The sequence below is a fragment of the Protopterus annectens genome, chromosome 2.part1 (genome assembly GCF_019279795.1).
Source record: "Protopterus annectens isolate FY-2018-M chromosome 2.part1, PAN1.0, whole genome shotgun sequence".
Taxonomy (NCBI): domain Eukaryota; kingdom Metazoa; phylum Chordata; order Ceratodontiformes; family Protopteridae; genus Protopterus; species Protopterus annectens.
In genome coordinates this window covers 41,193,983-41,221,968 of record NC_056729.1, presented here as the reverse complement: position 1 = coordinate 41,221,968, position 27,986 = coordinate 41,193,983, and the positions used below count along the sequence as shown (strand labels likewise).

The window sequence follows — 27,986 nt, the reverse complement described above, 5'->3', positions numbered from 1 at the left end:
ATTTTTCTCTCAAAATTGGCCTTAGTTGATTTTATGAGTGCTCGTATTTTTTACTAATAATGATCAGGGGTGACTTCCCTTTTATGGATTTTGTTCTATCATGTAATAGCTTTCTCCTCTTATTGTAAAGTTTGTTAATGGCTGGGGTCCACCAGACTGGACGTTTGCCCTTTGTGGAAAGAGTCTTGGTTTTATTTGGGATTGCCTGATCCATGCAGTCCTGGAGGTGTTCATAGAAGGCATTTGTAAGGGCTTCCGCAGCTTGGGTTGTGGTTTCCTCTGGCTCAGGGGCCTTGAAGGATACCACACCAGTCTTGAGTAGTGTGAAGTTTGCTTTAGAGAAGTTCTTCACTATGGTCTTTTTTGCTTGGGGTGGGGGCGGGATGTGGATGTCCTACTATTTGTTTCTGTAGCTGTATAATCTTCTGTCTTTACGTTGGAGTCTACTAAGGTTTTTAGCAATTTTTTCATGGTCATTGAAGAACAAAACCACAACAGGAAGCAACACTCTTTCCAGATTAATGAGAACACAGTTGTAACAATAGCAAAATGTATCTAGCTAACAATAACACTGGAAAATCCATCTTAAATAGTCCACACACCTGGAAGCAAAGGCGCAGGGTGATTATTTTGATAGGTCCCTGACCAAAATACCCACATTCTTTACCAGTGGCAAGTATAAGGAAAGACACTGGAGCCATTTATATGAAATAAACAAAAATGTATCTGAAGAATGAAACAAACATATAGGTTATATGGCATTGTGCAGTTAGTTTTAAAATTATTTATACAATTGTATTGTTCCTTTTAAGCACAGCCCTTCCAACAAACTGTCTGTAAAATAAATGTCATGGCTACAGGCTTTGATGGACCTCCCCCCAGGATACATCCACAGCAGGTCTGACTTGACCTTCCAAATTCAGGGATGTTGAATCTTTAGCTACAACACCTTCTCTACTCCACTATGATCATCCTGACTAAGGAACTACTTTCCTGATCACATTCTTCTAAGCTACATGCTTTAATAAACTACTAAATAGGTAATTGCTTTCTCTTTTTTAGCTAAAACAATTAACTACATGGCTAAATGTAGGAGAATGTAAAGACACAACACACATTTATTTATATACATAAGTCAATTGGGTAAACCCCCCCAGGCACAAGTGCTCTTTTTCAGTTGCTGTCCTGCAGCACTGTTTGGTTACATGCTTTGCTCACAGGCACATGGAGATGGAAGGATTCAAACGATGCACCACGGCTATAAGAAGCATCTCTTAATCCACTGTTCTAACTGCCATACTCCACATTTACCCATTTTCCACAGGTAAGGTGTCAATATAAGTGTGTGTGTGTGTGTATGTATGCACATGGGTATATACAAATATATATGATCAGTTTTCATCAACTCAAAGTACATTGAAGTACACCTGAGTCCAAATCCAGCAAAAACATCAAATATGATTTAACACAGGTCCAGCAGAAGTATATGTTCAGCATTATTCTATTCCTCCACTTCACTGTACCTCCAAAAAAGGCTTCACCATGTGTCCTGCAGTGGGGCAAGTTTAGCATTTAACTCCTTATGAATTTTGCTAAGTTGGGACTTGATAAATTTCCCTCAGTAATCTATGGGTCAGCAAACCGCAGTCCAGTAATTTGTAACTACTTCTCGACTGCACAGATTTTTGCCTCATACTTTTGGTCTGTTTTTCATAAAATTGTGGTTTTCTGGCAAATCCTGGCAAATGATTAAATACTGAAATTAGAAAATATCAACTTTCTAAATTTAATATTTAAAAATTGTCCCTATGTATGGGCCTTTGTCCCAATTTTAATAATGGCTTGCTTTGTCCAGATTTCTTGGTCTTAGAGGTTGAGAGGTATGGTAGGAATCACAAACACACACACACACACACACACACACACACACACACACACACACACACACACACACACACACACACACACATTTCATTTATGAATGTAGAACAGAGAGAAAAATAGGCTAAGATTACATATTTCAATTGAATGAGTGCAAGCTTTAGAAAAGTGACAAAATTAGCAAACGCAAACTGTAGAACATCATTCAGTGAGAGGAAATGAATGAACCGGTGTAACTATGAAACTTAATACTCAAAACTATTTGCATTTATCAAAGGAGATAGAAATACTGTACATCATATTACACAAAATAACACCAGCTGCACAGTGGTGAGATAGTGAAAAAATATATTGATCCTTCATGCATTCAACAGTATAGCATATGAAGCTGCATTGTCCATAAACTGGGTGTACTTCATATAGAATCCTTTTCACCAAGCTCCATTATTTCTAGGAGTGGGTGGCATCCATTGCATTTTCTGGACATTGATTTTTAATGTGCAAGACAGGCAACTTCCTTGAAGTCTGATAACCTTTGCATCCTTATTAAGTACATTAATAGGTTTACTTTTCTCCCATTGTTGCTGCTGCCATCTGTTTTGATACCTCTATAATACACACAGTCTGTGTAGGAACACTTTCAATTATTTCTAAAGATGTGTTACCAGTCATAAGTTTCTCAGGTTTTCTTCACTGATATCCAGTGTGCACTGATGTTTTTGAAGAATTAAGTTACACATTTTAACTTCTTTATGCCACTTCAGGTCTAAAAGTAGCAACCATACAGAAAGTATCCACTGAAGACTGCACCACTGAAATATGTTGCACATCTATATGTAGTACTCCCCAACCTATAAACCAGCCATAGTACATTCTCTGCAGAGCAAGTCTGCATGAAGGTATCCAGTATGCATATCACACGTCACTGCTCTGTGGCCTGTGTCACACTGTGGGCTGCATCATAGATGACTGCATCTAGTATCTGTATCATGTGTCACTGCTCTGTGGCCTGTGTCACATTATGGGCTGTGCTGTGGGAACATTTGTCGAGTATTTATATTACCCTGTATTTTGCATGCTTTTTTGTGCCATTCCCAGTCCATATCTCCTACTAACACAGATCTTCAGAATTCCTGGTAAAGACCATTATGGCTGGCATGGCATTGGTGGCAGCTGTGGTCCAGAAGTTACAAGTCAGTGAATAGCCGATAGTGTCACCTTGACATAAAACTTCTCCATTGCCATTGTCCTTCACTTGTGACGTTCCGTGCAAAGAATACCAGCAGGATTAACAGCTGGCACTTAGTTATTCTACATGATGCCACACTATTCTGGAAAATCTCCACTTTCTGAATTAACTCAGAGGCCAACAAAAGAAATGTTTTACAGTCTTAGTCAATAATTGTGTCTCATAATATATTAAGATATGCTTATTATAGTGTAATGGGTTCCCATTTCTATTTGGATTTGAATGGTGAGACTATAACAACAAAGATGGAATGTAAACTTATTGTTGTTGATTGATACCTCAGACTAATTACCCAACTCTAAGGTGCAGAAACATCAATAGCCTGCACTATGATGTGCAGGGATAAAGACCTAATGAGGTGATCCAAGTTTGATTAGCAGCTTGGGCGTTTGAGACTATTGCAGGGATGGATGGGTGTGCCTATGTGGGGGGGGGGTGGAGCATCTGGAATTCCCTACATATGATTCTCGTAAAGCTGGGGATGAAGTTGTGGTTGGATATTAACAGAACTGCAACATAGGCAGGCCAATATATTAGCATATCCCCATTGCATGCTCATCCTCATACAAACAGGTTGAACACGAGGGTAGTCATTAATGAAAAAAAAATGCTTACAGCAGTGAATGATGCATGGCCTTAGGATGCTGTTATGTTCTCTGCCAGCCCAAACATTGTCTGATCAAGTCTGTGGTAGGTTAAGGGCAGTAGCTAGACCCACTGTACATTGTATACACTGTATATTTTATATACGCGAAAGCGCTTACTGTTTTTTGTAATAAAAGTTTTCTTGAATTTTTGGGCTTGACTAGCTGTTTTTTTCCGTGGTGAGTCCTACGTTTCATTATATGTATCACCCACTGTACATTGTGGGACACTAGGAAGCACTGATGGTTGTCTGTGTGATAGCACAAAAAAAGAGCAATATATCTATGTATGTATGTATGTGTGTATGTATATATATATATATATATATATATATATATATATATATATATATATATATATATATATATATATATATATATATATATAAAGAGAGAGAGAGAGTGCACCATCCACATTGTGGGGTGAATCTGAGCTTATCCTATTGCAAAACAATAATGTGAAAATGAGTTGTATAATTTAATGTTTTAAGCTGGAAGCACACTTGCAGGAGTCTTAATATCACATTTCCAGTTGTAAAAGGGAGCCTAGCATAACACTAGGTGTATTTATCATGTTCCCACTTTACTTGAATGTTGCTGACTTCTGATGCTTATCATTAATCAGAAAAATACTTAATTATCAAATGGAACATGCAGCGTCATATTGTTTAACATGAGACATTTATGAGTCCTTCCCAGGTGGTGAATGTTTCTTCAGTTACCAGAAAATAAAACTGATGCCAGAATTTTAAAAGAGGGTAATATAACAGATAATGAATATTTTTGTTTTTAAAGTTCTGCCTCACAGGCAATGATTCTGGTCTGAGAGTTTGTAAAAACATTTGAACTATTAACATGCTGCAGAATTCAGCAATATCATATCATTGTTAGTTTTTCCTTTTTTAAGTTGATATCTAAATTCAAAATGAAAATAGTAAAGGAGATTTTAGACTGACTATTGTCACATCCTGCCTTATATAATGATAGAAAAAGGTTTGATAGTTTGTCTCTTCTCTAAGATTCACTAAAGCTAAACAAATAAGATGGGATAATAATGTGACAGCTACAGTGTACTTCTCATTGGCTGCTGGATGCTTTTGAGGTTTATATGTGTGTTTGTACGACACTTTGTCTAACATTCAAAAGATCTAACATTAAATTATTGAGCATAACTGCTCACAACACAATCATAATAAACAAAGAAAAACAATGTAAAATGTTAAAATAAATAGTCTGAATTTAGTTAAGCAAACATTTCTGCAGCAACACAGAAGGCATTTTTGCTAGATGCTTGAATATTCACCTCAAAATTGCAACCATTTTAAAGTGTATCGGCCATTTTACTCTCCTTTCTTTGCACTACTATACGCAATAAAGAAAGTGTCAAATCACATCTCCTTCCAGTTGTTGGCTGCAAGTTACATGTATAAAAGACTTTAAACCTACAATATTATCATTGAGGACAAAATGCAAACTTTAATTCTGGTGACATCAGTGTCAGGGAAGAGTGAAGTGCATCCGTATACTTTAACGGGTTGCATTTATTAAAACCTGTGTGCGTTGTTTCAGGTATCCCTATGGTGATATTGCCAAGGAATATACTAAATTTATTTGGGCTGCAGTTTGATAAAACCTTTACAAAGTTTTTTATTAAAAAATCAGCCCAAATAAATGAGGAAGAATGATAAAAATGCACTGAGGGACTATCTGTAAGATGCCACAATGCACCTAGAAATAAGACCAGAACACTAAGTTTGCAGCCTACGAGATAAGAACCATCCAGTTATTGTACAAAACTTTGTGTCTACACCAATCAGAGAAGAACATGAAAGACTGCATGCATGTTATCAAAGTTTTTTACTAGTGTTACTTATGAGTTGCTATGGCCTATTAGAAGCTTGCACTCAAGATCTATAACGATCATCTGATTTTAATGGATGCTGCACATCAAAATTATGCACGACATTATTCAAAATTCAGCCTATACAAAGTACCTGAATGTATGCAATAGAACAATGGGCAGACAGCTGAGAGTTTCTGTAAGTGCCATTTGCTTACTCTCTTTTTGATATGCAATGTATAATAAAAAGCATTTTGATTGAACAAATTAATGTTTTGCACATAATATTATTTTTTGATTTCATTCTTTTCTACTTTACCTTTGTTAGTTTGTGTAGTGTGGGGCTGTGTAACAGAGCTGAATGTATAATGATAGTAAACTTATTTGAAAGTGTGTATCAGTACTTCTAGAGGTCACTGTTTTTGAGACAGGAACTGAAAAATAACTACCAAGTTTTATATCAGAAAAGCCACACCTGACCCATACTGCTTGCAAACTGCACAACTCTTATCTGAAAACATGATGTCGTTTAACAGTAGTTTTGGGAAGTAGAGGGATACAGAACTATATCTAAGACATTTTGTCCAAAATGTAATTATCCACATTCTGGTTTGCTACTATATCCTTGTATTATTTTTTAGGAACAGTAAATTTCACCATCACTGTTAAGGCTATACAAACAGCACAGTTGTGCAATGGACAAGTTCCAGTGGTGCCTACAGAGGGCAAGTCTGACACCGTGATCAAGTCTCTCTTGGTGGAGGTATGTTTGTGCTACAGCAAGATAAGGATAACCTTAGTGCTGAAAACAAATGCAAACACAGGGCATTAATTTTTTGTTAAATTTCAGATAGTAGTATGCATGCCATTTATCTCTCTTTTCTGTTATACTAGGTTGCTTCCTTCTGTTATCATTATTTGTTTGTTTATGTGTTAACCTGCTAAGCAGTGGGTTGATTTCCTGAACAGTGACAACAATGACAAACTGCACATTCTTAAAGCACAGAATATTAGACAGTTATGTCACATAATCATACACAAATCATAAATGAACATGTAACCAGTGGTGGCTAGGTGAGGCTACAGGGAGCAACTGAATGCGTTGAGCTAACTGGATTGGAGTGTCTCCTATCTGGGATAGGTCAGTTTGGAGTATATTTACTCTGGTAACTAGTTGGTCATGTGCTGCTGTGCATAGATAGCTGATTTGCTTCAAGAAGTAACAAAAGCAGAAAACCCTTACATCGCTTTCCCAATTACCACAGTGGTGTTGAAGGTACCATACATCTTGAAATTAGCAAATATTAAGAAGTGCTGTCTAAAATATCATTTTTTTGTTTTACAAAATTAACCTGTAAAAGCACTAAGCTATTCCCACTATCACTTGTAACCACAGTGGATCCTGGGATAGAGGAAATTTTTTACTGACCAAATACAAGAAATAATGTCCTCTGTATAAATTTCAGGTGTTATTTAAAAAGATACATGACACAGCCTTGCAGAAATAAGTATCACACACTAAGCTGAACAAGGACACCTGATTCTGATTATGCATGCATAAGAGCAGACTTGAACTGATCACATCAGAGGCTAGGCTGGGCAGAAGTGGGGAAGATTAGCAGTTAGGCTATCAGCAGCAACTGCACTGCAACACAGATCACAATATGACAGGCATGTGATCCAGGGGAATAGGTACATGGAGGTCACATACCCAACAATATGGGCATTCACACATGAACTTACATGTCACATCACTGCAGCATGAACACTTTGTGCAGGAAATACAAGGACAGCACAGCACAGTGGCACATCACGTCAGTATACAAAAAGATAGATAAATAGATAGATATGTTTGTAGGGAAACAGAGATAGAAAGGCAGAAATGGGGAAGAAAAAGCAGATGGACGCAGAAGAACAGCAGGAAGTGTTGATAGGCGGAGTTGAAGGGAAGATGGGAAGTCTTTTTTGGGGACTGGTGCTAATTTTTTTTTTTTGGAAGAAGGGTAGAGGGGTCCATTAGTGTGCAGGAGGGAGAGGGTATAGGGACAGTGATAGGGGCACACAAACAATTAGAACAGACAATGACTGGGAAGCTGGTGACACATAAGGGCAGAGCAAGGAGGAAGTGACACTGACTGACAAAGGAAAGACAACTGGTGAAGGAGACCAGTGTAGATTGCAAACAGGGGATGGGGAGGGGCAAACAAGGATTATATTACAGTCAGTGTTAGTGGACTATGCACTTAGTATGAAGGTATATAGGATATTGGCAAACTGAAGGCAGAAATGACAAGTTGTAATGGCCCATAGTACTGTACTGTACTGGTCAGAAAAGGGCCCACCAACATACACACAACAGGAACATTAACTGTAAGGGGGGTGTTTGAAATTGTAGCGTGCATGTCTGGGACTGACAGGGGGTACTGAAAAGTACATAATGCAGGGCAAGGCTATCCTCGACCTACTGTGGTTTACCACAATGACAAGATCAATTGATCAGGCAGGAGAAGGTTGTACCACTAAGAGGGTTTAGACATTAATAGGGTATGATGCAAAGGGCAGGACAACATACAGTTTTGAGGCAAAGTTATAAGCCATGGTAACAGGTGAGGGCTGGGGCATATCCAGCTGAGATCAGGCTACTGCAGTGTACTGACTGCACACAGTTTAAAACACATGTTACAGGGCCTATATGGCCAAAATCCTATAGGTACCAGCTTGTGTAGTAATCAAAATTCTATGACATAACACACTGCAGTAACATCTCCAGTGCATACATACTATGATGACCTCTCCACAAGCAGCTGTAATGGGCATAAACTAGTAAAGGCTTTGGACACTGCCAGGGACTGGCGGCCAAGTCTGGATACATGCACTGATCCTCTGTTGTATCTTCATACGTACTAGTATTGTTTGGGACAGAAGCAGCAGCTGAGGCTCAAAATGTTCACCATAGCAGGAGTTAAGCTTCTCCTGCAAACTTTGCCAGCCCTTAGCAGAAGCATACTGAAAAGGTCAGGTCAAGCAAAGCCTTTTTGGACTAGATTTACAACAAAATGTGAGGTGTCAGTGCTGTGGATAGGCACAACAGAGTGCAACAACTGATGCATCACTGGGTGACCAACATGATTGTACATGCATGTAAGTTGACAAAGCAAATTATAACATGCAGATTGGCTTTGGGGGCACATATGCAGCAGACCTTAAAGGACACTGAGGAGTTCATGCTATCCCTATTGAGTAACTGAGAGAATGCTCATACCAGGAGTTGGTCTGGACATGAGGACTTGTCTGTAAGAACGTCATGGGTATCTATTGGCAGCACACCAGGCATTCTAGCACATGTGCCAGTACCACTGGTCTCTGCCTGACTGTTGTCACTAAGGTACTGATACAACACATCTACATATCTATTGTCTAGGTAGAGTGAAGCTCCCACAATGACAACATGTATGTTTGCTTTGTGCATAACTAACATGTAGCAATGTGTGTGTGTGTGTGTGTGTGTGTGTGTGTGTGTGTGTGTGTGTGTGTGTGTGTGTGTGTGTGTGTGTGTGTGCATGTCACTGTGTGTGCACATGTGTCTGTGTGTGCACATGTTTGTGCATGTGAGTGTGTGCATGTGCTTGCCACATATGGATGGGAATTCAGCCTATGCTGCAGCCATACCATAGGCATGTTTCTGTGTTCTTCTTCCATGGGATCTATTGTTGGAAGTTCCAGCACAGTGTAATAGCACCTGTCTGATATCATAAAGATACCAGTAGTTGATGATGATGGTAACCTACACATGGTACTACCTAGTACACAGTAACAGTATCAGCAGTGGTTACAACTGATGGCACCTTACTACCCACCATTGTGATATGTCAGTAGTGGGCTTGAGGCATCTCTGGCTTCCCCATGTATAGTGAAATATGGCCCTTACATTTTAGCCCATCCCAAGGTACACATGCATGCCCATGTTGACAGCAATTTTGCTTATAAAGTGTGCTCACACAACAGTAGATTAACAGGAAGTCCACTTGCCTTTAATACAGAAGGCTGTGGGTTCTATTCCCATACCAGATAGTTGGATTCATTTTCCAATATTGACACAGCAGTGTAGCATGGGATGAGCTGCACTCCAGAGTTTGCCATTCTTCAAATGAGACACTAAACCAAGGCCCCATCTGCCTGATTTGGCGGTGGATGGAAAAGATCCCATGGCACTTATTGAAAAGAGTTGGGTTTTATATTTTCATCTCATAAATTACATCTGAAATATTTACATTATAAACATTCCATAAAAAGTAAAAATAGTAAATTAAATTAGAAAACACATTAAACAAGTTTAACAAAATCAGTGTTTTTTTAATATATACCCACATTTTACCATGTATATTATGTGCATATCTCATACTCCATCATCCAAAAAATGTGCTTCCATATTATCATCTCTTTATTAGAAAAGCTTATATCAGTAAACATCCCATAAAATAATAGATCTCAATTCATGAAATTTAGATATACACTATGGGCCGGATTTACAAAGGCTTGCACGGAGTCTAAGATTAGTGTAAGATGGCAGATAGCCAATATGTCTGCCGAGCAATCCAGCAACAGCTGGCAGGGGCGTGCATGAGAGCTTCTAAAGCTACTCTTGCACGGACAGTGTTATGGTATGCAAATTACCTCATTTGCTGCTGAAAGCTATGCAAATGAGGTAAATCTGCAATCCAGAAAACATTAACCTGTCTGTGTAAGAATAGTGTTATTTGCAAAAATGTACTCCATTGGTAACGGAGCACCATTCTGCAAATAGCTAAACGGAGCTATGACAGCTCCAAATAAAGGATGCATCTAGTTGAGGAAGTATGCCAATGGCCAAATATTAGGCCTTTGGCATTTGCAAATGTTGTAAATCCTTAAAATTCATTTTTTCTTCCCCGATCTCCGATGTTTAAGTGTAACGCAGTGCCGCGCAAACGTGCGGCGTTTTAAATAAAATGAAAAAAATTGAAAAATAGCCAAAAATGGGCATTTTCACTAAAAAGCTTGTTCTGCCATGCAGGTGAATGGCAGGCTGAAAACAACATGGCCACTGAGTAGTGGTTGTTAAGGGGGGGAAGCTCAGTGTGAGAGATGTAACCAAGCATTAGTAGGCAATCCTATGCAAATGAGGATAAGGATAGTGAATCCCAATTTTCCCCGGCATGTGAGCCATGTCCCTAGAGTGTAAGTGTAGGAGTAGGGGAGTAGTAGAGTAGAAGATAGGTGACATCATGAGGGGGTATGTCTGAAAGACTGTAAGCTAATTGGAGCACAGTGGCTTGTGTTTGCCCTGAGTTGCTCAGGATTGCAAGAGGCGTGCCTACAGTTGTCCTAGTTGAAAACAAGAAACCAAAGGTGTACGCCGTGGATATATCTGAAATTTCTTGCAAACGTGCTTACACCATGTGCACGCGTGTGCGCTTGTTTGTGCGGTGCTGCCCCTTGTGGAAACAGAAAGGGAAAAGGAAGGAAAAGTAGTAGAAAGTTAACCAAGGAGAACTAGCAGAGCTGCCAGGTGACATATATCAGAATCAGCCAATTACACAGGCAGTAGACTAGCCCAGCCCAGCACTTTAAACTCTGCAAACAGCAGTCTACCCTGTTTTTTCCCCAAGAACTCTGCAACACTGCAGTATACAAAGAGTGAAAACTTAAAAAGCTTAAGTCAGACAAAATGTTAGGGGCTGCTATTGCTATCATAAACCAACATGTGCAAGATGCTGAGGGTGGTGATGTTGTGAATGCTGCTGAGCAACCCACAGTGAGGAGATGGAGAAGAGTGTACAGACCCAGGGTAACCTTCCAAGGGCTACATGAGCTGGAGATAGTGGAGCACTATAGAGTGGACAGAGACCTTCTGCAGCAAATTGTTGAGCTGTGCTGACCACGCCTCACACACAGAACCAACAGAGGGGAACCCATCCCAGTGGATACCAAGGTATGTGTTGGTCTATGAATACTAGCTACAGGTGCCTTCCAGAGACCAATTAGTGATATGATGGGGGTTTCACAGGCATCGGCATCCAGGGTACTGCACCAGTTCCTGGATGCCATGTCAGTACATGTCACTGACCACGTATATTTCTCTAATTCCCATGAGGCATTGGCCAGCAATATGCGTCTTTTCCACCAAATAGCAGAATACCCTGAGGTAGTGGGTGCAATAGACTGCACGCACATACACATCAAAGCACCACCCGGTGAGTGATATAGGGTCTAAATCAACTGCAAGGGCTTCCCCTCCATCAACTGCCAGGTCATGTGCGATGCCCAGGGCATAATAATGAATGTGTGTGCTGGCTGCCCTGGAAGCTATCACGATTCCCACATCTGGCATCTGATGCAGCTGTACCAGAGATTTGCCAATTGGGACATCCCTGACGGTCACCTAGTGGGGGATGCTGGATATGCACTGGAGCCATGGCTGATGATACCCATCAGAAATACATACACACCTGAACAAGAACTCCATAATGAGGCACACGCACAAACAAGAAACATTACTGAGCATGTGTTTGGGATGCTCAAGTCACGGTTCCAGTACCTGGACACATCTGGTGAAGCCTTGCAGTACTCACCAACTACATGTACCCAAATTGTCATGGTATGTGCCATGCTACACAATATGATCCTGCGAAAACAACTGCAGCAGGAACAGCATGGGGCAGGGCCAAACAGCCTCCCACCATTGCCAAGGCCTGCACAGGCACAGCATGACTCAGAGGAGGAACAACCTGAGCCTGCCCCAGTAGGCAGAAGGAGGCGTGCCCCATATGCCTTGGCCTTGGCAAAGAGGCAACGCATAGCACATACACTGACTCAGTAGGAACCCTGGAAAGGACACCTCTCTCTGACTCGTACATACAATAAAAGGGATGCCTAACTTGACACTACCTGTTTTCAAACATGTATAGGGAGTGTACTATGTGCATCCGACATAGGCAGCCCTGCAGCACCACCTGAGGCATGATTGCCCTATTTTCAGCAATATAAAGCAGTGCTAAGCAGATTTTACCACTATTTAGCATATTTAAACACAATTGCATGGAGCTGTGCACCACGCTAACTAGCGCAACGTCGGGCAACATTGAGCAATGTTGGGCAATGTTGGGCAAAGACGGGCAAGGGTGGGCAAAGTTGAGCAAAGTCAGGTAAACATGTTCACACCTGCTTTACTGTTTCTTAAGCAGTCTAGTCTGCCCAGCAAGAAAATAAAAAGCAGTGATAGGGCTCGAACTCAGGATACTGTGCACTATAGTCACAGTACTGAACCACTAAGCCATGACAGCATTGCACTGGCACAGACACAACAGGACAATTGTAGCCTAACGCAAACACAAACAAATGCTGTATCATGCCCTCTGAAGAGGTATATGAGTAACTTCCCCCCAGGCCTATGCAGACAGATATCAGCAGGTCAGGCAGTGTGATGTGGTTTGGGTAGGCTATGATGCCACAAACTAATATACGTGAAATTGGAAGCTAAGATCTGTGGTACAGTAGTATGGCTCAAGCCAGTATGATAGGCAACAGTACAGACTGAAATGGAGTACCTGACATAGCAGTGCAGGCCTAGCAAATGTGTATAGGGAGTGTACTATGTGCATCCGACATAGGCAGCCCTGCAGCACCACCTGAGGCATGATTGCCCTATTTTCAGCAATATAAAGCAGTGCTAAGCAGATTTTACCACTATTTACCCACTCCTTCCAGTGCCATCTTTATTCTTCTTGACTCGCTGGCTGTTGCATGTCCCTGGCTACGGCGTCCTATTCCAGTGTGTAGGTACTGTACTTTTGAAGCTGCATGTGTATAGTCACTGCATATCACCTACCTGGTCATGATTAACTGTGTACTGTTACCATTTCTCTACCTTGGCATCATTTAGTGAGCCGGTGTAATTTTCACTGTTATTTGGTCAGCTTGTAGAAGCGTGCAGCACGTGGATCTCGGTGCATGCCGTTCTCAGCGTTTGGCTGTGGATGACTGATACAAAGGGGAAGTGTACTTTTTATAGTATAATTAACCAATTTGTTCTACTTGTGCTGTTTATTGAACCAGGTATATTTCTCTTTTAAGACTCTGGTGTTTCTGGCTGTGGAAAGGGCGTTCTACCTTTTACTGTAATATTATTTCCGACATAGTGATTGATCAGCTGTATAGGAACTAGTTAGAAGTCGTCCTTGTATAACGGCGTTTCCTGGCCAATAGTTAAGGAGGTATTCTGCCGTTTTGTCACTGTTAGTACTTCTTGTCTGTAAGTAATTGAGCAATATTTTCTCTACTGCTCTTGCTGTTCTCTAGGGAGTGGATGTATTTTAATATTGAGCGTGTTGGTGCTTCCGACGGAAGAAAGCAGACTTTAATTCCCTACACTTAGAAGTTCTAAGCTTGCATTGCTTGTGCTACTGTTTAGTAGCACGCACATGTTTTTAGCGTTGTGGTGCTTCACAGCTGAAAGATCGCTTTCCCTGTTTGGGACTGTGTGTCAGCTGATTTCTGCTACTAAGGAGATGTATAGTTTTGATATTAGGCTTTAATCTTCCTACTTTTCATAACTACTACTATTGGCGCTGATCCCTGAATCAGGTAGACTTTGTTCTTCTAGGCTATTGATGCTCCCGACTGTAGATTGTGAGCCCTACTTACTTATGTACAATGATTTGTGACCTGTATTGATTGCGCAGTTGTAATTATACTGGCTATATGCCGTTTTTGGTTCTGCTGCTTCCCGGCTAATAGTAAAGGGGTTTTTCTGCTTTTCTTTACTTTTAAGTAATTCTTGTCTGTCAGTAACAGTGCTATAATTTTTCCTATGTTGATATTATCAGGTTTCTACTGCTTTCCTGTCCTTTGTTGCTGGTTTTCAAACGCGCTGTGACTGCCGACTGTAGAAAGGGAATTTTAATTTTCACACTAGTGTTTCTGTTTTTGCATTGCTTGGGTACCTGTATTGAAACCCTGCACATGTTTCTTTAAGCACGGTGGTGCTTCCCAGCTCTGAGACCAACTCTCCCTGTTCTTATGGGACCGTGAATCTGTTGTTCTTTAGTGTGTTGGTGCTCTGACTAATGAAAGTGGGTTTTAAACTTTGCGACAATAGGTTGTCTAAGTTTGTTATGCATACGCTGGTGTCTTGGGACTAGGTACATGCTGATTTTTTAGTATCTAAACTAAATGGTAGTAAGCCCTACTGTGGCGTGAGACATCCTTAAACTGATAAAGGCTTAGTACTCTAACACTCCATTGCTCAGGGTAATCATAACTAATTAATATTTATAACATATGTTATGTTGCTTTGAACCTAATTTGTTGAAAGGGTTATAGTAGTCTTCTGTACAGTGCTATACTTTTGAATGTACCCAGTTACGTCAAATAAGGAAGTTTTATTTCTGATAAACTGCTAATTTTTGCCTGCCACTAGCACTTTGTCACCTACAATTTTTGCCCTCTCTGTACTGTGCTATATTTTTGAATGTGCTTAGCAATGTCATCTAAGGATTTTGTATTCTGTGAAACTGCCATTTTTGCCTGCTACTAACACTTTGTTACCTTTAATTTTGTTTTCTCTCCCTTTATTCACCCAGCACTCCACTCTGCTAGCCCTGAACTAGTGACTGAGAATCTGTCCTGCCTGAAAGCCAAGAATACATACCTTTTACTGAACCAATTGGACTCCACCTACCATAAGATAGAGCAAACTCCTCTCCTAAGACTCTAACTCTAATGAACCTAGAAAGTATGTGTTACAATGACTGTAGTGTTACTACATTTTACCTATTTAATGCCTTGAACTGAGGCTGCTCCTAGCCAGGTCAGCCAGTACACTCACTCTATTCTACCCTCCTCCCACACCTCATCACTTTACCTACAAGTTAACTAAGCTGCTTAGTTTTGTTCCCCTCCTCTATTCCTTGACTTTAAAGCACACTAGGAAAGCTTATTTATTTTTGTTTCTATTCTCCTTTTCTAAGGACTCGCCCCACATGTCTATCCCACTGCTCTGATCCACATATTATCTAACAGCTGGCTTGAACTTTTCTCTGTTCTCCCAGTACTGCTCACTCCTCTATTCTTACAACTTCACACTCTCCTCTGGACACATCTTTACCTTACCTCAATAGTCAGCATTTCACTGATTGTTCCTGGGGTCCTTCTCCTTCACTGGCTCTATCCCGCTCCGTTCGCCCTACGGGCTCACTCCGGCCCTCCCTGCCCCCTATTCCCACCCGCCCCCACTGCTTCTACATTTATTCATCTAAACCACTCCCCTTCAATTAATACCAATCATAGGAGACCACACCTTAAGTTCCAGAAACTCCACACCCAATACTCACCTACACTATCCAACTTATTCATCTTAACATTCCACTACTCTCTACACTGACACTATGTCACTATTATCTACCTATCCTCAACGGAGTCTCCTACTTCCATACTTCATCACACCTCTTCTTATTATACTTTATCTGCTTACTTTCTATGAACACCTCCAGTACATAAACCTTTTCCACCCCACAAAGCAAACCTCCTCAACTCCCATAGCCTACACTCATTCTCATTCAAACACACCTAGTACAATAACCTACCTATCGGCAAAATACCACAGACTAAATCACATTAAATACTATCAGCCTCAAGCCAAGAAATCTCTGTTCCTTACATGTAAACACCTACAAATCACACTTAACTACCAACTCCAATCAATAATAGATGGCGATATCCAACCTAATCCCGGTCCAAGCCCTACACTTCCTACAGTTACCCATATAGCAACCCCTACTACCACCCAATCCCTTATTAGACCTCCCAACTCACTATTAATAGCCCATCTTAATATAAGAAGCATAAATAACAAAGTTGCCCAAATACATGCTCTCATAGATGTACATTCATTTGACATCCTGTGTCTTACTGAAACTTGGCTCAAACCATCTATACAAGACAATGAATTTACTCCACCAGGATATAGCACATTAAGACAAGATCGATTAGCTAAAAAGGGAGGTGGAATAGCAATACTTTACAAGTCTGGACTACAAGTTACCTCAATTGACTCTAAGCCCCCTCCAACTAGTAATGAGGAAATACTTATCTCCAAACTCCAACTCAATAACCATAAATCTATTTATATTATTGCCGTCTATCTTCCCCCAGGGAATAACTCAAATAACCTTGAAAATATCCTGAATTGGCTATCAACCAACAATCCCCAAGAGACAATAGTACTCGGAGACTTTAATATAAATTGGAATAGCTGTACCTCAGAACAACCCTCTACCCATCTTAATTTACATGGCTTTACTCAAACTATAACCTCCCCCACAAGGACCAATAAACAGAACAACACTGAAAGCACCCTAGACTGGATACTAATAAATAGACATCACCTAAGCTATAAAGTAGGAACTCTCCCTGAGGATATAAGCGACCATGCTCTAACCTTCATAATCAGAGACAAGACTGATATCCAAAATCCAATTACCTATAGAGCAGTGAGGAATAAAACAAAATTTAACCCTGATATTTTCAAAAACGAACTTAGAGCATGCAACTGGGCACCCCTTAAAAGTCTACCCCTAGAGGAAGCAGTAATCTACTTTAACAGTAAATTTCTAAACATTCTCGACCTCCACGCTCCAAAAAGGACCATTAAAATTAGAAACAAACCAGCCCCCTGGCTCTCAAAAGATACAAAACAAAAAATGCTACTTAGAAATAAAATCTGGACCTTATGGCACTACCAAAAACCATGAAGATCACATCAAGTTCAGACAGTTAAGAAATGACACAAAAAAATCAATACTGTTAGATGAAAGAAAGTACTACATACAACTCCAAAATACCCAGCAAAGTAACCCCCAAAAATTTTGGGCAGGTATAAATACTCTCTTACACCCAGGTCGTACTGTCACCCCCCCCACCTGTAGGTGCAGACCAGGACAATCCAAAGGAAGTAGCAAGAACCTTTAACTCCTTCTTCACTGAAACCATTCAGTCTCTTGCTAACCAACTATCTCCCAATAGCTCTCCACTACCATCCCATAATACTACCTTACCTCCCCCATTTCATCTCAAACCCATCTCTACATCCCTCATCCGTACCCTCCTACGAAAACTCAAACCTACCACCATTGCAGTCGATCTCCTTCCTGCTGAATATCTACAGAAAGCAGCAGATGCGATAGCTACCCAGTTTCCATTCTGATTAACAGAACAATCTCTGAAGGTGCAATTCCTAGCACCTGGAAGATTGCACATATTATCCCCCTTCATAAGGGTGGAAACTCTAGGGAACTATCCAATTACAGACCTATTGCCATACTTTCTCCTTTGGCCAAAATCATGGAGAACTGCATTCATATGCAACTGTTAAAACACCTTATAGACAACAACTTGCTAGCTAGCTGCCAACACGGTTTCAGGCCATTTCACAGTACTACTACTGCCCTTTTATCCTTCTCCAACTGTATAAATAAAAATCGCAATAACAACACTCTATCCTCAGCCCTCTTTATTGATCTGTCCAAAGCCTTCGACATGGTTAACCACAAACTTCTAATTAACACACTGAAAAACCTGCCCCTTGATACTCATTCTTTACAATGGTTTGAATCCTACTTAAGCAATAGGCAACAAGCAGTCATGTGGGGGAACAACCTATCTCCCCATCTCCTCATCTCACTAGGTGTCCCCCAAGGTTCTATACTTGGACCACTTCTATTCTCTGTCTTTATCAATGACCTGTACACTGTTATTCCTCAGGCCTCCTTAATACAATATGCTGATGACTCCACATTAATCTGCACAGCCCCAAATCCAGCAGACCTACAATCTCTTACCCAAAAAGTGTTTAACACAGTTGAGGATTGGCTACAACATCAATGTCTTATCCTAAATCCTAAAAAAAAACAAACTTCTACTTTTTACTCCCACCCATAGACACACACCTCTAAACTTTACTGTCACTTCTAACAACGGAACTATTATATCCCTGACTCTAACACAAAACTCCTAGGGTACTAATTGACAATAACCTTAACTTTGAGGCCCACATAAACAATACCATAAAACAGTTAACAAAAAACTAGGCTCACTATATAGAATCAAATCCTTTCTTACCCCACTAGCTAGATCTACTATTGCCCAGACCCACTTAATCTCTACCCTCCTCTATGCCTCCCCTATTTATACTAACCTCTCAAAAAACAATATGAACAAACTAGTAGTCTCCTACAACAATATTGCAAGATTTGCAACTGGCTCTACATTTAGGACCCACCACTGTATTAATTATAAAAATCTTGGTTGGCTTGAGTTACCCAACCTACTTCTACTTAATCAATTAATAATTGCCTATAAAATCCTGTATCAGCCTAGTAACACACCAATTCTTACCAACCTTATCACTCCCTACAGTAACCTTAATACCCTGCGCCAGCTACTAAAATGCTAGTACTAACACACAAAGCCAACAACAAGGCAGGGGACTCTCTATTCTCTAACACCGTTGGTAAAACCTGGAACTCTCTTCCCAGTGACCTAACCTCACTACCATCACTTACACAATTCAAAATCAGGCTTAAATCCTACCTTAAAACACATTGGCTATGCACCTGTCTTAACCCAGACTAACAACTCTTGTCTTCTCACTAAATTTCTAAATCTTAATGTCTGCATAATCTACCTGCATACTGGATTCCAGAAGCTTAACTTGTCTTTCAACTAATTTGGACTATCTCTTATATCTTAATATCTCTTTGTCACTCTAGTATCTTATGTTAACACACCTCTTTCTAGCATGTTCCTGTACTGTACTTATTTACTTATTTTTTACCCAACTATTTATTTCAATATGTTCTTTTTTGCATAAAATAGCTAAATTGTATATAGTACTTCTATTTGTTAAACTGTGAATTTATTTACTGTTTTTATTTGATTAACGTCAAACATTGTTTTGTACTCTCGAGGAGCTTTTCTCCCCGGGCCTCTGCTGAAAATGGATATGTATCCAGCTGGACTAGCCCGGTCAACAAATGTAAAATAAAATAAATAAAATAAGTATAAGTGTCAGGTGAACCCCTCATCCTATGTACACCCACAGTAACAATCAGGTGTGCCGGGTAGAAATGTACAAATAATAGCTGTCCCCCCTGTATGTAGAAATGTCGATAAGTCTATGCAAAGGGACTCATGGAAGCCCTGCAGGCACAGTGTGCTTCCTGTCGATGTACAACACAAAGGTGAGCCCTGAAGTAAAAACCAACTTGATTTTTCACACACATATAGTATATATGTCCATACTGGGCATGCTCACACACTTAAAATTTAGCAAATTTCAGTCAGCAACATACTGAAAGGTCATACTGGGCGTGCTCACACACTAACAAATTTAGCAAATTTCAGTCAGCAACATAGTGAAAGGTCATACTGGGCATGCTCACATACTTAGGCCATCTCTGAGTACAGCAGTGGGCCACACATATCTGGCAGTTGTAGTTCTTACCCCAGAAACTTGTCACTATTCACCAATCCTGCCTTGCGCACACAGTTATATGAAAACAGACCCATATAATATATTGGACTCCTGTCATAATCAAACTATGTACTACAAGTACTTAAGTTGTTCAAAGAAAGTGAAAATTCAAAGAAGATCAATAAATCTCCAATCAGTATCATCAATAAATAATAAGCACTCCTAACATTATCCAATCCATGTTCTGGCAAAAATATTGTCAAAGAGTCCATAGAGAACCATGAAGCTTTCTTTCGCTATGTCATAAATATCAATGTAAACTTATATATGTTCTGAGTCAGTGCAAACTGTAAATGAATACATGTACATGACTGACATTGCCAACATCTTGTCAGACAGGTTCATACATATTTACCCTCCTCTCACTGACAAAAGGGCCCATTACCATACCTGGAGATTGTGAAAACCCAGAAATCACATATACGATGGTTAAACAGCTCTATCCAAACCTAAAAACACGGCATCTATGGGATAACATGGTTTCCCTAGCTGTGTCATATGTGAACTCCAAAACAAACAGACCCTGCACCTGAACAGTCTGTTGAGACTCACCCTCTGTACAGGATATGAAACTGTTGAATGGGTTATAGCAATGTTTGGCACACTCCACAAGTGTTGGTGCACAGCAGACCATGGGCACTATTGTCTTATAAGCCTATTAAGCCTGATCTGCAAGGCCATGGAGTCCATCATGATGGAACTCATAAACAGAGCTATTGGGAGCCTACAAACACCCAACCCTACCCATTTTGGTTTGGTCAGGGGCAGATCATGGTTCTCAAACCTGCTAGACTGTTTTCAAGGCAGTCTCTTAGGACATACATCAATGAAATGAGCTACACATGCCCCACATAGACCTTGAAAAGCCCTTTTCCAACATCCCAGACACATGTCATATCCACAAAATCAACAACATGTGCATAAATATGTATGTCATCTGATGGATTGCCAACTGGGGCACAGATAGATCCCACAAGGTAAAAATTGTGGTCTCCTGTTCAAGCTGGTAACAACTGCTGTCCCCCATGGCTCAGTCCTGGGACCCCTCCTGTCTGATGTATACTTTTTAGAAATACAGTCAAACACATGAGGGCTATGTTTAGCAAAGTTTGTGGATGACTGCAAAAAAGTTGTCATAATCGATGTTTGGGACAACAGAGACATCCTTAAAAAGGGTCTCAGTCAGACAGATGTGGTGTCAAAATTATGGCCTCGAGCTACAGTCATGCAAATACCACATAGGTGCCAACACCCTAAATATGGAGGTGCTAATAAGGGATCTATGGACACATGTGGATAGTCATCTCTACTTTCAGAAACACATTCACAAAGTTGTTAGAAAATCATGCTATGTGTTCCCACAAACTGCCAAGGTCTTTGCATGTAGGTCAAAGGAGGTTCCCTCTACTCATCAGTCATCAGACCCATCAGAGAGTACCACAACACACTTGCGATGACTAGGACTAGGCACCTTCAGCAGCTGGAAAGACCACTGAAGTACCTCAACAAGAGGATTACTGGCCTCAAACAGTTGCCCCATGCAACAAGACTGAATTTAACTCAATCTGTACTCTGTTGCATACTGTCTACTCAGGAGATCTCTGCCCAACAGACAGGTCCATGTCCAATGCAGAACTGATGTACATCCGTTATCTGAAGTAAACCCAAGCTCACTGTACCACATGCTCTAGGGATATCATCATCACAACATTAAATAGAACTTGTTGGAGGGATACATTACTAACTCACAGACTTCCCTTGCTTTGGAACAGGCTCCCAACCTACATTAAGCTGAGTCTCTCACTGACACTCTTCCAGAGGAGCCTTGATGAGTGTATGTGAAACTGAACTGTCACACCATGGATCACTTCATCAGATCTACTACACAGAGGCCTAGGGAACTAACTCCATGGGTGGTGATAGCTGCACACTCTGGCCATACTAATATATGCCTTCAGGCAGATAGCCTATTACCTACCTATATATATATATATATATATATATATATATATATATATATATATATGTAGGGGGAACACAATATAATAAGCCAAAGATGGATGGGCAGAGATGTGTGTAAGAGGGTGACCATGACAGGGAGCCATCCAGGACTGTCCCACCCAGCACACATCCCAATGGCATGAAAGACATGAGGTGCACATCTCTCCAACTGTACATAACAGCCACCAGTATCTGTAAGCATTACAGTGTATGTGGTCCATGTGCCTGCTGTACAACATGACTGTACAATGAAGTACACATCTACTATCTGTAGACATGTACCTGTCACATAGGTTCATAGGTATGTAGTAGACTATCTCCACGAAGGCATATATCAGCCTACGCAAGTTGTGCAGCTTTCACCACACCATTGGGTCGTCTCCCAAGGTCTAGTTCTAATAGTTAGTACCCTAAGCCCCTTTCCAGTGGGGCTGCTGATGTGATGCCTGGCATGAATTGTCTGTTTCCCAGCCACTCATCAAGGTTCCAATTGAAGAGTGTCAGCGAGGGGTTCTGTCTGATGTACATTGGGACTCTGTCCCACAGTAAGGCAAGTGTCTGGGATGGTACTCTATCCCACCAGCATGCTGTATTCATCGTTGTGATGAGGTTCATATCCCTGGAATGTGTAGGGTGACTCATTGTTCTTATCTGTAGATGGAGCATGTTCAACAGTTATGTGTTGGACATGGCTCTGTATGTCAGGCAGAGTGTGCCTCTGAGTAGGCGGTACGCAACGAAGAACAGATTTAGTTTTACCAGTTGTGTTGCATAACACAACTGGTTGAGGTTAGTAATCCTCTTGGTGAAGTATCTATGTGGTCTCTACAGCTGCTGGATATGCTAAGTCGAGTACATCCAAAATGGTGCACTGTACTCAATGATGGGTCTGATGACATAAGAGTAGAGTGCCAACACTATCTCTTTGGATCCTGATGCAAACCCTTTGTTGATTAGGTGGGCCACATAGGATCTCCCAATCACTTTGGCAACATGGTTGTCAAAGGAAAGATGACTATCTACTTGTGTCCCCAGATCCCTTATCACCTTGTCATTTTAAGGGGGTAACACCTATGTGGTAGTTTGTGGGTATTTTGTTTTCAACAAAGAGGATCACTATGCATTCCTCCATAGTGAGCTTGAGGCCATGATTCTGACACCACACATCTGTCTCATAGAGATCCTTCTGGAGAATATGTCTGTCTTCCGGAGACTCTATTATGGCAAACACTTTACAGTTCCCAGCAAACTTAGTCAACCACAATCCTCCTGTGTTGGCATGTACATTTGAGAAGTCTATACCAAACAGGAGTGACCCCAGGACTGAACCCTGGGGGACACCAGTTGTTACTGGTGTAGAGTCTGACATGTCGCCAGCAACTCTTAATCTGTTGGATTTATCTGTGAGCCAGTTTGCAATCCATCTTGTGATGGAAGGATTCATGGCCAGGTTGGTGAGTTCATCTATGATACCTGACTGGGGAATGGTGTCAAAGGCCTTAGCGAGGTATAGGTAGGCTGTGTTGAGCTCATTTCAATCATCTGTAGCCTGGGTAACTGTCAAAGAAATCCTCCCAGTTCAGGAGGCGTGGTCTGCATTTGACAAAGTCAAACTGAGTGTGCTCAACTGTGTGAAGGTTCCCAATCTCTGTATTGTGGACTTCCATTATGATTGGCTCCATTGCCTTGCAGAACACACTCGTCAGGCTCATAGAGCATGAATGCCAAGGGGTTTTTGTGGCCCCACCCCTGTGGAGTGTGAAGAACGTTGCTGTGCAACATTCTATGGGTACATATCCTGTAGAGATGATGTAGAGAGAGGTGTAGGTATGCTTGATGAATATGGATACATCCCCACCCTATGTGCTATGACTCAGGTTCTAATGTTGGAAGGTATGGAATGAGTAGTATCCTGGTAGTGCTGGTGTGCTGTCTGGAGCCTTGAAGTAGGTTTCTGTTACTGCACAGATATCAATATTCTCCATAATGAGAAGTGTCTCGAGTGTGTGCATCTGGAGGCTGAGACTTCTGGCAATGAGTAGCATTTAACTCACTTTGTGGTTATTTGTGTTGGTTATGGGGTTTGGTTTGTCCTGTGTGACCGGTGTTCCACACCTGAAGTCAGCACCTCATTGGTCCCATCTGACCATAAGCTAATTACCCTACATATCCACATTCTGGACCCACACCCCCCATTAAGGAAACCATGTTAAAAATGTCTCCAAAGCCAACTTCATGCTTCTTAAGACAGAGGTGCTGAACTGCAGGACACCCATGCAGATGGACAATACAGTTACGACTACTGAATCCTTCACAATTGCACTTTATAAGCACTTACATGACTGCATGCATCATGCTATCCCAAACAGAACCAAGACGCTATCCTCCAAGAAAAGGAAGCCAATCTGGTTTTCCCCTGCCATAAACAAACTGCACAACAGAAGGAAGAAACTGTTGCAAAAGAGGGTAAAATCCCATGAGTGGAGGAGCTCCATGGTCAACATCAATAAGAAGCTGTGATCCCTGATAAAATCCTCCAAAGCTAGTTATGAAAACAAAATCGACACTGATTCTAAAGACAACCACAAAGAATTCTATAGCTATGTCAAGAATCTCAATGGCAACACTCAAATCTGCTCTGAGTTACAGCACAATGGCACTAAATATACAGACCCAACTGATATTGCCAACATCCTGGCAGATAGGATCAGTGCTAACTTTACCCCCCTCTCACCCATGGAAGAGCACATCTCTATAATGAAAGACTGCAAAGTTGCTGTCATCATGGCTGCACAGGTAAAAAAATACTCTCCAAAGCCAGGAACACAGCATCCATGGGACCAGATAACATCCCAGGCTGTGTTCTACACAAACTACAGAATGAACAGGCACCACACCTATGTACCATGTTCAGTCATAGCCTCACCTCAGGCTTTGTGCCTGCTGAATGGCGCACAGTGACGGTTATCCCACTACACAAGGCGGGAGCCACCACGGTCCCCAGGGACTAGCGCCGCATTAGCCTGATTAGCCTGCTCTGCAAGGCCATGGAATGTATTATCATATAACTCATAAAAAAAAGATACTGGTAATCTCCAAGCTCTGTACCACAACCATGTTGGGTTTGTAAAAGGCAGATCATGTCTCCAACACCTGATAGACATCATTGAAGCAGTCACCAGAACCATAGACAAGGGTAAGGTGGTTCACACAGCCTGTGTAGATCTTGCCACAGCTTTCAACACCATCCCCCACTCTGGAATTATAGATAAACCAACTAAACTAGGTATAAATTGCTATGTCACAAGATGGGTTGCCAACTGGCTCACTGACAGAACACACACTGTGAAAGTAGCAGACTCCAAGTACGACTTTGGACCAGTGACAAGTGCAGTACCACAGGGTTCAGTCCTGGGTCCTGTCCTGTTTGGTATCTACTTCCCTGAAGTAAACGTTAACATGGAAGGTCTCTGGCTAATGAAGTTTCCAGATGACTGCAAACTAGGAGCCATAATTGAAACTACTAAAGATGTGGACATCCTACAAAAGGGCCTCACTGAGACAGATGCCTGGTGTCAAAGCCATGGCCTCAAGCTCAATGCCAAAAAGTGCATTGTCATCTCCTTTGGTAAAAACTCTGTAGCCATGAACTACAACGTAGGCGGTAGTATACTTAACACTGAAAGTGTGATAAGAGATCTTGGGTCACATGTGGACAGTGGACACACCTGTGATAATCACATCCTCACAGTAGTCAGGAAATCCTTCTATGTGGCACACCTCATCACAAAAGATGTCTCATGCAGAATAGAAGAGGACATTATTCCCCTCTACTCATCACTCACTAGATCCATAATAGAGTACAACCCCCCTTTTGCTATGTACCTCACAAGACATCTACAACAACTGGAAAGCCTGCAGAAATACCTCACAAAGAGGATTAGTGGCCTGAAATACATGCCATACACAGACCGTCTCAAAATGCTCCAGCTGTACTCTCTCGCATATTGCCTACTCAAAGGTGATCTCTGCCTAACATACAAAGCTATGTCAAACACAGAGCTGTTGGACATGCTCCACGTAAAACACTCACAATCCCTCTGATCTTCGGCCCCAAAACCCAGAGTGAAATACAAAAGGAAGGGGTGTATCCATTTACCTTATGGATACTCACACCTTCAGGTTAGTGGCACAGCATGAGGCCTTGGAGCCCATGCAAGTGCAACTAACATTGGGCAAAGCTGCTTATCAGATTGTACCATGCTACAGATCACCTACCTTGTCTCAGGAACCTCACTCAGTATTCCTGAGAACACTGGAAAATATAAAGGTATTACCAAACACCATTATATGAGGAGATTACAACTACCCAAACATTGACTGGGAGAATTACTCGTGTACAACGTCCTTTGCCCAATGCTTCCAAGAGTTTAAAAACTCAAACACACTGGAACAACTGGTCACCACACACTAGAGGTGACAACATACTGGACCTGATCATCACCAACATGGGGTACCAGTGTTCCACACCAGAGATAAACCCCTCGCTGGTAATATCAGACCATAAAGTAATCACACTGGACATCCACATCCCCCCCCCCCCCCAGTCAAGGAAACCACTGTGAAGAAATTTTCAAAAGCAAACTGCACACTTCTCAAGACCAAAGTGGAAAGTTCCAAAGCCCCCTTGCTATAGGATAATGCTATACAATCTGCAGAATCATTTACAAGTGCATTCTATGAGCATCTACAGGGATGCATGAATCGAGACATCCCAAATAAAACCAAGACGCACTCCTCCAAAAAGAAGAAACCAATCTGGTGGTCGTTGCCCATAAATAAGCTATACAACCAAATGAGGAAACTAACGCATGATAGAGCAAACTTCACAAAAGGAAAGTCATCACTGATCATTATTAGGAAGAAACAATGATCACTCATAAAATAATCCAAGGCCAGTTTCTAAAGACAAATTGCCAAGGAATCAAAGAATAACAACCACAAAGCCTTCGTTAGCTATACCAAACATTTAGGTGGCAACTCTCAAATATGCTGTCAACTACTGCAAAATGGCAAAAAATACACTGAACCAACTGACATTGCCCACACCCTGGCAGACAAGTTCAGTGCAAACTTCACCCCCCCCCTCACCCCCAAAAGGGCCTGTGTCCATCCCAGAAGAATGCAGAGCCCCAGACTTCATGGACATGCAGGTAAAAACAGCCCCCTCCAAAGCTAAGAACACAGCATCAATGGGACTGGATGGTGTCCCAGGCTGCATCTTACATCAGCCCCAAAAGGAACTACACCCACACCTACATTCACTGTCCAGACTCAACCTTACCACAGGCTATGTACCCAAAGAATGGCATACAGCAACAGTCATCCAGCTCCACAAAGGTGGTGCCACAACAGAACCTGGAAACAATTGCCCTATAGGCCTACTCAGCCTGGTCTGCAAATTATCATGGAACCCATAAACATAGACATTAGGAACCTCCAGACACTGGACTCTGCCCAATTTGGCTTTGTTAAAGGCAGATCCTGCCTCCTAAACCTAGTTGACTTCTTTGAAACCGTTACCAAGGACATAGATGGAGGTAAAAGTAGTCCACACAGCCCACCTGGACCTCACTAAGGCCTTTGACACCATTCCCCACTCTGGCATCATGGACAAGCTTACCAGCTTGAATATTAACCCCTATGTCACAGGATGGGTGGCCAACTGGCTCACAGATCAAACACACATGGTAAGAGTTACGGGTGACATGTCCGACTCTAAACCAGTCACAAGTGGCATCC

At 41.4% G+C, this 27,986-nt stretch overlaps 1 protein-coding gene across 1 annotated transcript in view; it reads left to right on the top strand.

Moving 5' to 3' along the window:
* Window positions 1–27,986, top strand: part of LOC122794819 (alpha-2-macroglobulin-like protein 1) — a 989,874-nt gene that overhangs the window by 846,368 nt on the left and 115,520 nt on the right. Inside the window, exon 21 of the mRNA XM_044063423.1 lies at window positions 6,256–6,377. Within this exon, the coding sequence (XP_043919358.1) occupies window positions 6,256–6,377 (122 nt within the window). The remainder of the gene's footprint in view (window positions 1–6,255; window positions 6,378–27,986) is intronic.